The sequence below is a fragment of the Portunus trituberculatus genome, chromosome 22 (assembly GCF_017591435.1).
Source record: "Portunus trituberculatus isolate SZX2019 chromosome 22, ASM1759143v1, whole genome shotgun sequence".
NCBI lineage: Eukaryota > Metazoa > Arthropoda > Malacostraca > Decapoda > Portunidae > Portunus > Portunus trituberculatus.
The window spans coordinates 8,372,776-8,385,954 of NC_059276.1; the positions used below are offsets into that span (position 1 = coordinate 8,372,776).

Below are 13,179 nucleotides of genomic sequence, written 5' to 3' on the forward strand. Positions count from 1 at the left end.
AAGGATGCGAGTAAATAGTCTCCTGCTGAGTGTCTTTATTTTCTTTTTTTCTTTGCTCACCTCCGAGTATCAATATCAGTAAAAAGAATGAAGTTTTCCTCCTCCTCTCTCTCTCTCTCTCTCTCTCTCTCTCTTTAATGCTGATGCGAGAAATAAGTAAAATGGAAAGATTTCACGATATTGACAGCAAACGTTTGAAAGTGTAAAGTTTTCGAGAGCAGAGAGAGAGAGAGAGAGAGAGAGAGAGAGAGAGAGAGAGAGAGAGAGAGAGAGAGAGAGAGAGAGAGAGTGAGTGCGTGTACAGTACATCGTTTTATTTGAAGCGTTTGTATACTCAGTATTTTTGAACACTTTCATCAAAGCATCAACAACATCAATTAAAAGGATAAACCACTTAACCTCTACCAACACATTTAAAAAGAACACAAACAAAATTAAGGCATAACACTTTACTCACCCGTAAAAACAACACCAAACAGCGACAACAACATCAACAATAACAATAACACCACCACCACTATCACCACCACCACTAACAACAACATCAACAATAACAATAACACCACCACCACTATCACCACCACCACTAACAACAACATCAACAATAGCACCACCACCACCACCACTATCACCACCACCACTAACAACAACATCAACAATACCACCACCACCACCACCACCACCACTAACAACAACAACAACAACAACAAGAACAGTAAATGAACAATATGTCTCCTCATTCATTACTCAATAGTAAAAAAAATATTGAGAATCATTTAAATTAAGGCAAATTAAATGATAGAATGAATAAATGAATGAATAAATAAATAAATGAGAAAAATAAATATGCCTGAGAGAGAGAGAGAGAGAGAGAGAGAGAGAGAGTCACAAAATCATCTCATTATCAAATATTGACGGACTTTTCCTTCACTCTCTCCTTTCCTTCCCCATCATCATCCCTTCCTCTTCCTTCATTCCTTCACCCTCTTCCCTTCCCTTCCCTTCCTTCTCTACCCTTCACTTTAATTTTTACCTTTTTCCTTAATTTTTATCCTTCATTATCTCCTTCCTTTCCCTTCTTTTCTGGTCTTTATCTGTCTCCTGCCTTTCCTCACCACCACCACCACTACCACCACTACCACCACCACCACCAATACCCTGCCGGACATCTGACAGAGGAGATAATTACACCCTGTCAGTGAGTAGAGAGACAAGTAAATAAAAGGGAATAAGGAGGCAAAGAGATAAGAGAGGGAGAATGAGAAAATGAAATAATTAGGAAGGGAAGGTGTGACGTGATGACCAGCGATTGAGAGAGAGAGAGAGAGAGAGAGAGAGAGAGAGAGAGAGAGAGAGAGAGAGAGAGAGAGAGAGAGAGAGAGAGAGAGAGAGAGAGAGAGAGAGAGAGAGAGAGAGAGAGAGAGAGAGAGAGAGAGAGAGAGAGAGAGAGAGAGAGAGAGAGAGAGAGAGATACCTACCCTCCTTCGCTCCCACTATCCTTCCTACCATCTCTCTTTCTTCCTTCCTCCTCTTCCTACTTCTCCTCCTCCTTCTCCTCCTCCTCCTCCTCCTCCTCCTCCTTCTCCTCCTCCAGAGTGAAGAGAGGAGTAGTGGGAAATAGATTGACTCCTGACGGGCTCCACGGACGCCTCTTGACATGTGGCGGCGCACGAACCAACTTCCCACACACACACACACATTTCACTCGCTCATCAGCTATTGAATTTTCCTTACCATTGTCCTTAGAGAGAGAGAGAGAGAGAGAGAGAGAGAGAGAGAGAGAGAGAGAGCATAAAACAGAGATGTACTGAGAGAAATATTCATACATACATACATACAGATACAAATTTCACGACTTTTAGCTAACTTTATTTGATCTTTAAGGAAACTGGACTTTTTTTTCAATCATTTGTTGCTCACTTGAATAAAAAAAAAAAGATAGGTGATTGGTAAGATAAGATAACAGAAATGCTGCGTACGACAAACTGGAATTAACTTTTTTCTTTTCGGCGTTCTCGTTTAAAATTAACTTCTTCTAACTCACGACATGAAAGAGACAAGAAAAGCGGGACTCACTGCCCTAATTTCCATCATCAAACAGCTCAGTGCTTAATTTTTCGTGTGCTAATGACGGATCCTGCCGCGAGAGCCGACCCGCCTTCAACGACACTCTGCCGCCAATCCGGTACTAAGGCTTGTATATTCTCAAACACTTCTGTGCTTCACCTCCACTCTTTCAAAAGTCTTTACCTAAATTTACACGAGTTTTTAAGGTGATTCTATGGTTCTAGGGGTAGATTGACAAAATTTCTATATTATTAACTGGAGAAGCACTGTTGAAATTCTCTCTAGTCATCTTTGTGGCCTTGGAAAATAGTCGTGGTGAGAAAGTGAAGTGTTTCTGAATATAGAGCTTACCTACGTTACTCCTCACGATGGTAGTAATAACAGTGGTAACAATAATAATGATGGTGATAACAATAGGTAAACATTTCATCTGGACAATAAGGAAAATTGGTTATAACTGATCTCAAATTTACTATTACTTCTACTACTACTACTACTACTACTACTACTACTACTACTACTACTACTACTACAACACAACAACAACAACAACAACAACAACAACAACAACAACTAACTACTACTACTACTACTACTACTACTACTACTAAACCTTTGCTGACTATGGAAAACATTGACGAAATCCATGAAAATAACAATAACAACAACAAATCATATGACCTTAGCCTAGTATGGAGAACAACCACTGCGGAGATAGTAGAAAGGAGAGGAATGAGAGAGAGAGGAGAAAAGAGGTGGGAGGAGTAGAGGGAACAGCGACATATGTAGAGCAGGCTGGGAACGAAGGAAGCAACACGCAGGAACAAGCTCACTAATCAAGCATTGTTGCCCGCACAGGTACTCATTGGTGAGGGAACAAGGCAAGAAGTGGAGGCGCTGGCAGCTGGTCATACGCAATACACGCGCAGATGATCAGGGCCAGTACAGATGCCAGGTGGCGACTCAACCCCCTCTCATACTGGTGGTGAATCTCAACGTGACAGGTGAGTTTATGAAGGTCAAAGGTCATGTAGCACACCTGTATTTACATTTAAGGTGACTAATTATCCAACCCTTTCTTTACCTAGCCTATAATATCTTACCCTACCCTCTCCTAACCTACCTTAACCTGTTCTGTACTAGGACGCTTTTCTACCATGAGTTTTGGATACCATTATACCATTTTATTTACATTATGAGCTGTCTTTGAAGGTCAGAAGGTTAATGGTCGTGAGTTTTCACTATTTTAATCCCCACGTGAGTTTATGAAGCTGTATAAAATCACCAAATAGTAAGCAGAATGAATATGAAAACGCGTCATGATAACCTAACCTAACCTAAATTAACCTAACCTCACCCTATACTACCCCACCCTATCCTAACCTAACCTACCCTAACCTATCCTAACCTAAGCTACCCTAACCTATCATGAAGAAAAATCACAGTACTTATTGTATTTAGGAAGTAGTAACAGTGCCATTCTTGAAGATAGAAACAAAAGGAAATTAGGTTAAGTTAGGTTTGGTTAGGTACACTTATCGTCACTATTAGAGTTAACATAATATATCTGGTATTCTTTTTATGTTACTTTTCTTGTTACTGTTTTTCTTGTAACTCTATTTCCTATTACATTTTTTCCGTCTTTTTTTTTCGTGCAATATTTTATCCTGTTAGTTTCTGCCTTACAATCAACCTAAACTAACCTAACCTAACTTAACCTACCTAACCTTACCCGACCCTAATCTAACCTACTCTAACCTAACCTAACCTGACCTTACCCTGCCCTAACCTTACCTAACTTTACCCTAACCCTGTAATGGGGTGTTATTCTAAAGGTATCTTTTTTGGCAAGGCTTTTTCTACATTCCTCTTTTGCATTATTTTGTGAGGCGTTTTGTTAATTTATTTAAACACTTGTCTCCTCAATTAATTATTCTACACGTAAGGAATAATAAATGACATCTGACACCTTTATTATTTTCTTATTTAAGACTTAATTACTCATTCTACAGGTAAGAGATGATTAAGTTGAAATTCACCTGTTGATTTCATTCACCATTTCTAATCATATCCAATTACTTAACCTAAAAATAATTGAAGGAATTTCGTCTTCTCTTCTCTTCCACATTTTTCTCTTCTATTTTCTCTCATCACGTTCTTATATTCTCTTCCCTTCCTCCTTCTCCTTCCTCTCTCTCTATCCATATTTCTCCCATTATTCCTTTCTCTCACCTTTTCCTCTCTATCTCTCATCTTTCCAGCCTTATGCACACCATTTCTTCCCTCATTTCCTCTATCTTCATTTTTCCTCCTTCCTGCATTTTTCTCCCCTCTTCCTCCCCTCTTCCTCCGTATTCCCCTGCCTTCCTCTTTATCCTCCTTTTTGTTCTTTTCCTGCCTCGATGTCTTCATTTTTAGCTTCATCTCCTCCTCCTTCTTATCCCTTCGTCTTTCCTCATCATTCCTCTCTTTATAACGCCTCCTCCTCCTCCTCCTCCTCCTCCTCCTCCTCCTCACTGGGCAACAGAAAGCAATTATCTTCTTTGTCAAGTTTTCTTCCTCACCTCACTTTCCTTCGCTTTCCGTCAAACAGTCTTTCTTACTCCATTTAACTCTCTCTCTCTCTCTCTCTCTCTCTCTCTCTCTCTCTCTCTCTGGTCTTTAGTACAAGCCAGAGTAGTAATTAATGGTAGTTTGGCAATTAACTACATGATTAGCGGTAGTTAATTAACCTTTCAGACTGCCTTCGCGTACCTTGAGAAGTTAATTACAGTACTACGACATTATCATAATCAAGTAATTAGTCCTTCCTCTAAAATGCCATTAAAGGATACCGGTTTCACTAAATACTACTGAGAAAAATGGTTCATACGTCATGTTATGTTACGGTGACAGAGTTAATTAGGAGTCTATGTACTGAAGCGTTGGTTGTCCTTCACCTGTGTCCCGAAAGGCAGCGACCAGAGAAATAACACAGGTTTAACCTCTTCAGTACTGGGACGCATTTTTACCTTGAGTTTTGTGTACGATTAGACCATTTTATCGACATTAGGAAGGGTCTATAGAGGTAAGAATATCAATGGCCACAGTATTCACTATTCAAATCCCCCACATGAGTTTCTGAAGCTGTATAAAATCACCAAATAGTCACCAGAGTGGATATGGAAACGCGTCATAGTACTCAAGGCGGTCAAAGGTCAAATAGCGACTCATTGCGTGGAGCTTCTACTTTCTCTGACGCAATGCTGTCTGGATTCCCATTTTCTCTCACAAACCTGAATCCGATGACTGCGTTCCTCATTTACTGTATAATATCAGTTAATTCACACACCAGATTGCTTCTCGAAATTAAAATTATGCAGGGAAGTTGAGAAAGAGTGACGTAGGAGTTCATAAAAGCGAGCACACAGAACTCTCGCAAAAGGATCAAAGGGATTAAAGGAAAACGAGTGTAAGAAAACGATCTTCTATCCAGGCAGACTCAACTAAAAGAATTGAAAGATGCACGGTGCGTAGGAGGCAAAAAGAGATGAATCGTGAGTGCATCAGGATACTTTTCCCTTCCTTCCCTTTGCCTCCCTTTGTATTTCGAGCCTCAGCAGAGCACATAAGCGACAATGGGTGACGGGTTTACAGATCATTAGTGCCTCGAGACTGCCCAGGCCGAGGAGGAAAGCACACACTTGAAAAAAAAATAGACCGAAGATAAAAGAAATCTTGTAATGTTGAGGGATATAAAGAAAAATGTAATTAGCTATATTCCCAAAGGTGTCGAAGGCGCAGGTAAGTTTGGAGTACCTTTTGTGTGTACCTGTGCGAAATATAGCAAGTGTAAACGTGCTTCTGTGATGAAAGGTAGTTTGGTTCGTGTTATGAGTGAATACAAAGGAAGAATAGAAGAAAAAAGGAGATGTGTGCAGGTGTTTTGAGATAGGTAGAAAAAAGAATGCGTAAAGAAATAGACGTTTCTAAGATCTTAAAAGTAATTTGTTTTGTATTTTGAGTTAATGCAAAGGAAGGTAATGTAAATATTTAATGCTTGTAGTGTTAAATAGTAGAATAAATGGAAGTATATAAGTATTTCGAGCCGTTGAATAAAAAATGTGTAGAAATATGTTGAAATATGTATCAGAATGTGCGGATGTGGGAAAAAATTAAAAAGGAGTGGATATGCTACACCTGTATGCACACACACACACACACACACACACACACACACGTCACACACACACACACACACATAAAAATGCATGAAACCAATACTGTTAATGCAAATAAAGGAGGAAATAAAAACGAAAAATATAGAAAAAAATGAACGAAAAAGAAAATATTGCAGCAGTACATGAACGAAAATAAGACAATGATTAGCTATTTCTTGTTTTTGAAATTATTAGAAGTCTTTATTTTCTTAACTTATATTTTGACAACTTTCCAGAACCTCACTTTTTTTTTTCCATTATTTTCTCCCTGGCAATGATTCCTCCATATATTTAATGCTGTTGGGAGATTTTTTTTATAACAGTTTTACTCTTATGGTCTAATTTCTTTACAAAGCTTTAGTATTTTCTTTTTTTACATATTAGCTTTTATATCTTTTCTATGTCGCGCTAGTTCATTCCATAATTTCCCTTTTTACTTATTTTCATCTCTAAGTCATGTTTTGTGTTTTTGTTATCATAATCTCAATATTTTCAGCACATTCGTCTTTTTTTTTATCGTTCAATCATTTTTTTATTCTCTTTCTTCTCTCTTTTGCATCAGTGTGGTCGTCTTTTTGTCAGTGACGTCTCAAATTGACAGTATCTTTCGCTCCCGCCACGCCAGAAGTAAAAATAAATAGGAGAGGTGACATTTTTTTCTCTCTTTTCCTCTTTATTTCTCTTTCTCTTTCTGCGTGGTGGGGAAATCCTTCAATATTTTCTCAGCTTGAATTTGGTTTATGAGTGAGAGGTTCAACTTTAGATATTTCTCTTTATAATTGATCCTTCACTCCCTCGCCCTTCCTCTCTTTCTCTCACTCTTTGAACGTTAGGTAGCTCTTTGGCTTATTTCTTTACCCCTTCCCTCAGGTTTTCAGTTTGATTCTACTGTAGAGAGGAACTTGAAATTATTTACTCATTAGTCAACCTATCTGTTTCAAGGCACTAATCTTTTTACCCCTTCCCTCAGGTTTTCAGTTTGATTCTACTGTAAAGAGGAACTTAAAATTATTTACTCATTAGTCTACCTGTCTATTCCAAGGCACTTATCTTTTTTACCGTTTTCCTTAGGTTATCAGATCGATTCTATTGTAGAGAGGAACTTAAAGATAAAATTATTTATTATCAGTCTATCTGTCTGTTCCAAGCCACCTAGTACCACACTATCACCCTAGCCACTTCATTCAATTTTAGGTAAACTCTGGTTGCCTGCTTCTGTATTTGCCAAAGGCAACAAAAAATAAAAAAAAGGTCCACTTGATTGCCAGTTCCCTCTTACTTATGACTTATACTATTTGAGAGAGAACCCTTGAAGATATTTTCATTATTTTCATCATTACTTTATTTTGGAACTGTCATCTTCATCGTGTCTTCCTTTATACCACAACAGTTTTATTGATTTAGAGACGACAATATGAGGAACTGAATTACAGGGCATACTTTCATTAACCTCTACATTACTGGGACACATTTTCACCTTGAGATTTGTGTACGATTAGACCATTTTATTGACATTAGGAACGGTCTATGGAGGTCAGAAAATCAATGACCAAAGTCTTCACTAAATTAATCCCCCACACAAGTTTCTGAAGCTATATAAAATCACCAAATAGTACGCAGAATGAATATGAAAAAGCGTCATGATACTAAAGGGTTTACATCAGTCTTAGCTTAACCTCTATTCGTGATCACCGACTTTAAATTAACCTTTTAGCCTTTTTCCAGTGACAAACAATACCACAGCCAATTACTCTACTCTCTATGCATCAACAGTCCCCGTGGCGCGCGTGGTGGACGAGAGGGGAACTAAGGTGCAGGAGAAGCATTACAACAGCGGCAGCATGATTGAATTGAAGTGTATTGTGGACCAGGTGCCTTTCCCTCACGGCCCCGTCACCTGGAGGAGAGGAACCACCATTCTCACCTACAACACTTCAAGGGGCGGCATCAGGTGGGTGGAAATGATACGGGCTAGTGAAATAATGTAACAAAATAACTCTTATCAATCTTTTAGAGAGCTTGCAGTTTACGGGGGCCTTTTTATTTTCTTTTCTCTTAGCTAGTTTCCCTTTTGCATAAAAAAATAGATAAGGGAAGAGGAAAGAGTGAGTGCGTTGAAGCCACAATAATAATGCCTCAGGAGCGTTCAAGGGAGGGAGAGAAAATGTATTGAATTTTCTATGCGATGAATTAGAGTCTAAAATAGATAGAACAAGAGGAGGAATGGATAAGGAAAGAGTAAAGGGTGTTATGTGTTTCTCGGAAGATATTCGTGGAAGTATACGAGAGTCAGAGAACAAGAGGAAGGATTATAAGGAAAAGGGAGTTATGAAAAGAAATCTGATCTCCTATTTAGACCATAAAGAGAATTATATGATCAAAGGTATAAGGGAGAAGGAGAAACAGAAGGTAGGCAGTGTATGTATAAGGGAGAGCGACACGAAAAAGGGTATCCAATCTAATATAAAGGCTACAAAGGGAATTAAGAAGATTAAGAGGATGCAGGAAGACACAGAGTAAAGGGGAGGAAGAATGTATAAGGAAAGGGAATCTAAAGGGTTTCAAGTAAATAATAGAGGGATTAAAGACAAGTGCCTCTCATTTAAGGGCTCAGGAGACTCATGCACAAGGCTGAATGTAACTCCGTGTTAATTACTTGCGCCAAGCCACGCCAGGTGAAGCTTGAAGGAAATTAAGCAACGTAAATAGTGAGGAGGCACCAGCTGTCTTGCCTCCCTCAGCACCTACTGCAGGAGAAGATTGGTAGTGATGTTTGTGATAATGAAGATAATAGTGATAACAATAAGTGGTGATGATGATAACGATAATGATAATATAGTAGTAGTAGTAGTAGTAATAGTAGTAGTAGTAATAGTATAAATATAAGTAGTAGTAGTAGCAATAGTATTAGTATCATTAGTAGTTGTAAAAATTATAATAAAAAAATACTTTACTATATTGGCAATTAATAAGCTGCTAAGTACAGGGTCACAAATAAATTACCTGTGTTAATAGTTTCTCGTATTCTTATCATGCACAATATAAATACAACAAAACCGTGAAGAAAGGGGAATAAAATGCCACGCTGCGCAAACCAATGTAACGATGACACAATACGCTCTTATCATGTTATGTTGTTAGTTGAATTAGCGCTGAAAGTGACCAATTATTCTTGTTATTGCTGTATCCGATGACAGAGCACTTTCTTATCTATGTTATGTTAGTTGAGTTAGCCCTGAATTGCTGTATCCCGTTTTCTAATTTTATACTAAAGTTTTTAATAGACGAATACACGCAATACAAGAAACACACCAGGAAATGAAACGATTGGTCTATTTCCGGTGTTAAATGCTGCACTGTATGTCTGTATGTCTGTCTTTGTATGTATATATGTATGTATGAAATGTATGGATGTTGCTGTCTCTATGTATCCCTCTGTGTTTGTATCTGTTTCTATGTATGTATGTATGTATGTATGTATGTATGTATGTATGTATGCTTCTGTCTCTACGTGTTTTTCCCCTTCTTTCTCCCTCCCTCTCCCTCTCTCTCTCTCTCTCTCTCTCTCTCTCTCTCTCTCTCTCTCTCTCTTTCCTTCACAGCTTCAGTGTATCACCTCAGTTTTCTTCATTTCCTAACTTAATTTCCTGCGCCTTCAGCATCCCAGCGGCATGAAGGGACTTATATTAGACAAGTAATTCGCACCTGTACTCATAAAGGTAGAGCTACAGCTAGGTTCATAAGGCACAATAACACACGTAACAACGATAATGGTAAATAAAGGGTTAGAAATATACAGGTAAATTCACTAGTTTTTGTTATGGGAAGGTAATACACACCTGAGAAATGAGTAATTACAGGTGTGGATAAACAGCAGATATAGTGAAAAATACGTGCAATCAAAATAAAGGAACAATTGCAGTAGATAAAGGGTTAGAAATATACAGGTAAATTCACTAGTTTTTTTTTGTTATGGGAAGGTAATACACACCTGAGGAATGAGTAATTAAAGGTATGGTTAAACAGGAAAAATAGTGAAATATGCGTGTAATATAAGTAAAGGGAAATAAAAAAGCAAAAAAAGAAAGACTACTAGTACAATTTGTGACTTTAACTCCTTCAGTACTGGGTTGATTTTTTTTTCCTTGAGTTTCGGGTATGATTAGATGATTTTATTTACATTATGAACCGTTTATGGAGGTCAGAAGATTAATGGTCCACAGTTTTCACTATCTTAATCCTTACATAAGTTTCTGAAGCTGTAAAAAAACACCAGAATGAATTAATGGCCAGTCTTCACCATTTTAATCCCTACTTAAGTTTCTGAAGCTGTAGAAAATCACCAAATAGTAACCAGAATGAATTAATGGCCAGTCTTCACTATTTTAATCCCTACATAAGTATCTGAAGCTGTAGAAGATCACTAAATAGAGAGCAAAATGAATATAGAAACGCGTCATGGTACTGAAGGATTAAAATCAGTCTTAGCTTAACCTCTATTCGTGATCACCGACTTTTAATGAACCTTTTAGCCTTTTTCCAGTGATAAGCAATACCACAGCCAATTACCAAAGCCAATTTCTTAAGCTGTAGAAAATCACCAAATAGAAATCAAAATCAATATGAAAAACGTGTCTTGGTGATGAAGAGGTTAAACTAAAAAAATAAAGCAAAGTGAGAAAGTAGAGCCACGTATAAAAAATTGTGTGTATCTGAAATTTCAACACGTAGAAAAAACAGACAACAGATCAACTCAAAGGCGTGCTAGGGATCAGTGAAGGGCGAGGCGTGCGATGGAAATAACTTTAGTGTGACACTATAAAAAATGAACGAAGAACACTTAATCCTCTTTTCTGGCGCGGCTGGAGAGAGAGAGAGAGAGAGAGAGAGAGAGAGAGAGAGAGAGAGAGAGAGAGAGAGAGAGAGAGAGAGAGAGAGATGTCACCCCAATGTTTGTCTCTACAATGAAAAGCTCCTTACACATACACACACACACACACACACACACACACACACACATACATATACAGAGAGAGAGAGAGAGAGAGAGAGAGAGAGAGAGAGAGAGAGAGAGAGAGAAGACTCCAACACTCTCTGGCAACTACGAGTAAAATAGAACCAGATAGAACCACCTAACCCATTTTCTGACACGCTGACTCGTTTTCTTTGACACGTGTACTTGCCCTTCCATTTTCTGTGTAATTCATTTCTACACCGTCCTCGCTTTCATACTTAATTAGCGACACTCATCTGTACTCTCCAATTCAGGTGCGCTCGTGTTAATTTTCACTCGAGTGCCATGGAAGAATTAACGATGAATTTTCTTTGTATCTGCTCTGTTTGGAAAGCTTAGGATCAAATATCAAAGTAGAGCATTTGATTAAGCTTAACCTCTTCAATACTGGGACACATTTTTAACTTCAGATTTGTGTACGATTAGATCATTTCATTGACATTAGTAAAAGGTGTATGGTCAGAAGATTAATGGCCACAGCTTTCACTATTTTAACTCCTTCAATACTGGGACACATTTTTATCTTGAGATTTGTGTACGATTGGACCATTTTATTGACATTAGTTAGGGTCTATGGAGGTCAAAAGATTAATGGCCACAGTCTTCACTATTTTAACCCCTTCAATACTGGGACACATTTTTATCTTGAGATTTGTACACGATTAGACCATTTCATTGACATTAATAAGGGTGTATGGAGGTCAGAAGATTAATATCCACAGTCTTCACTATCTTAATCCCCTATATGAGTTTCTGAAGGTGTATTAAATCACCAAATAGTAAGCAGAATGAATATGGAAACGCGTCATGGTACTGAAGGGGTTAAGTACGGCACTGAACCTATGGCAGTCTTCTCTTCACGAGTTACTGAGGATAAATAATTAGTGACGGTACAGTTTCAGGAGTCATGGTTTTGCTGCAGAATGGTGGCAGGTGGTAGTCTCGTGCAGTATCGCCAGCATAACTCAAGTATAATTTCTAGCATAATCTCAACATGCTTGGAATATTATGTGAGCAGAACTTGTATTCCTAAACGCTCTGGTGTCTTAGCTGAACCGTCAATGACTTAAGTGAAAGTTACGCAGGTTTTCAAGTGTGTTTTTACGTTTTTATTGATACTTTATGGATTATTTTTAAATATTTCGATAAAGCGCCAGTGGACACTCGAGTAGTCATATTTGTGAGAGAAAAACACTCCTGACAAGAAAGCAAAAGAAGTATTGACATTTTACCGCAATACTCAAGAAATCGCAGCACTAAATCATTGCACAACATCATTACAACCACCGCAATGAATAAAAACAGATGGAAAAAGTAAACTCGAGCAGCTGACACTACTACACAGTGGGAATAAGATCGTATGAAGAAGATTAATAGCCACCGTAAGAAATGAAACAAAATGACTGAATTCTCAAACACCCAGCTAGAGTAATGCTTTGAAGCGGCGATCTCAGTGGTTTGTGATTAAGGAAACGCGCTTCAAACACCAGTGAAAGCGATAACACGTTTCCAGTTACGAGGCAAAGTAAGACACAAGAACTCATGTCTCGGTTCAGTGTGGCTGCACCTTCTCAGACCTTTGTATTAAGATCTAATGTTTTAAAGCACTGGAACACGGAAGAAAACTCCATTTCTCATAGACCTGATGTTTTCCATGCATTAATGAGGGTAGGTTTGGTTACGTTGCGCTGTATTCCGTGAAAAAAATGCTTGATGGTTTAAAAGACTCGAGGGAACAAAGGCGGCCACTCACAACCCACCTCTCCATAACCTTGAAACTTTGCACGTAATGATTTTTCAGGCTGGAATTAACAAGGGAGCGGTGGCTGGGTCCGGTTCGGTGTGGTAGTACAGCGTAGTATTCAGGAAAAGTGGAGGTTAGATTCCATTACCGCGAGA

At 38.3% G+C, this 13,179-nt stretch overlaps 1 protein-coding gene across 1 annotated transcript in view; it reads left to right on the plus strand.

Annotated features, from left to right (window-relative positions):
• Positions 1 to 13,179, plus strand: part of LOC123507401 — a gene marked incomplete at its 3' end in the record, with an annotated part of 165,351 nt that overhangs the window by 151,266 nt on the left and 906 nt on the right. The window contains exons 5-6 of the mRNA XM_045260211.1: positions 2,926 to 3,071; positions 8,040 to 8,217. Coding sequence (XP_045116146.1) covers positions 2,926 to 3,071; positions 8,040 to 8,217 — 324 coding nt within the window. The remainder of the gene's footprint in view (positions 1 to 2,925; positions 3,072 to 8,039; positions 8,218 to 13,179) is intronic.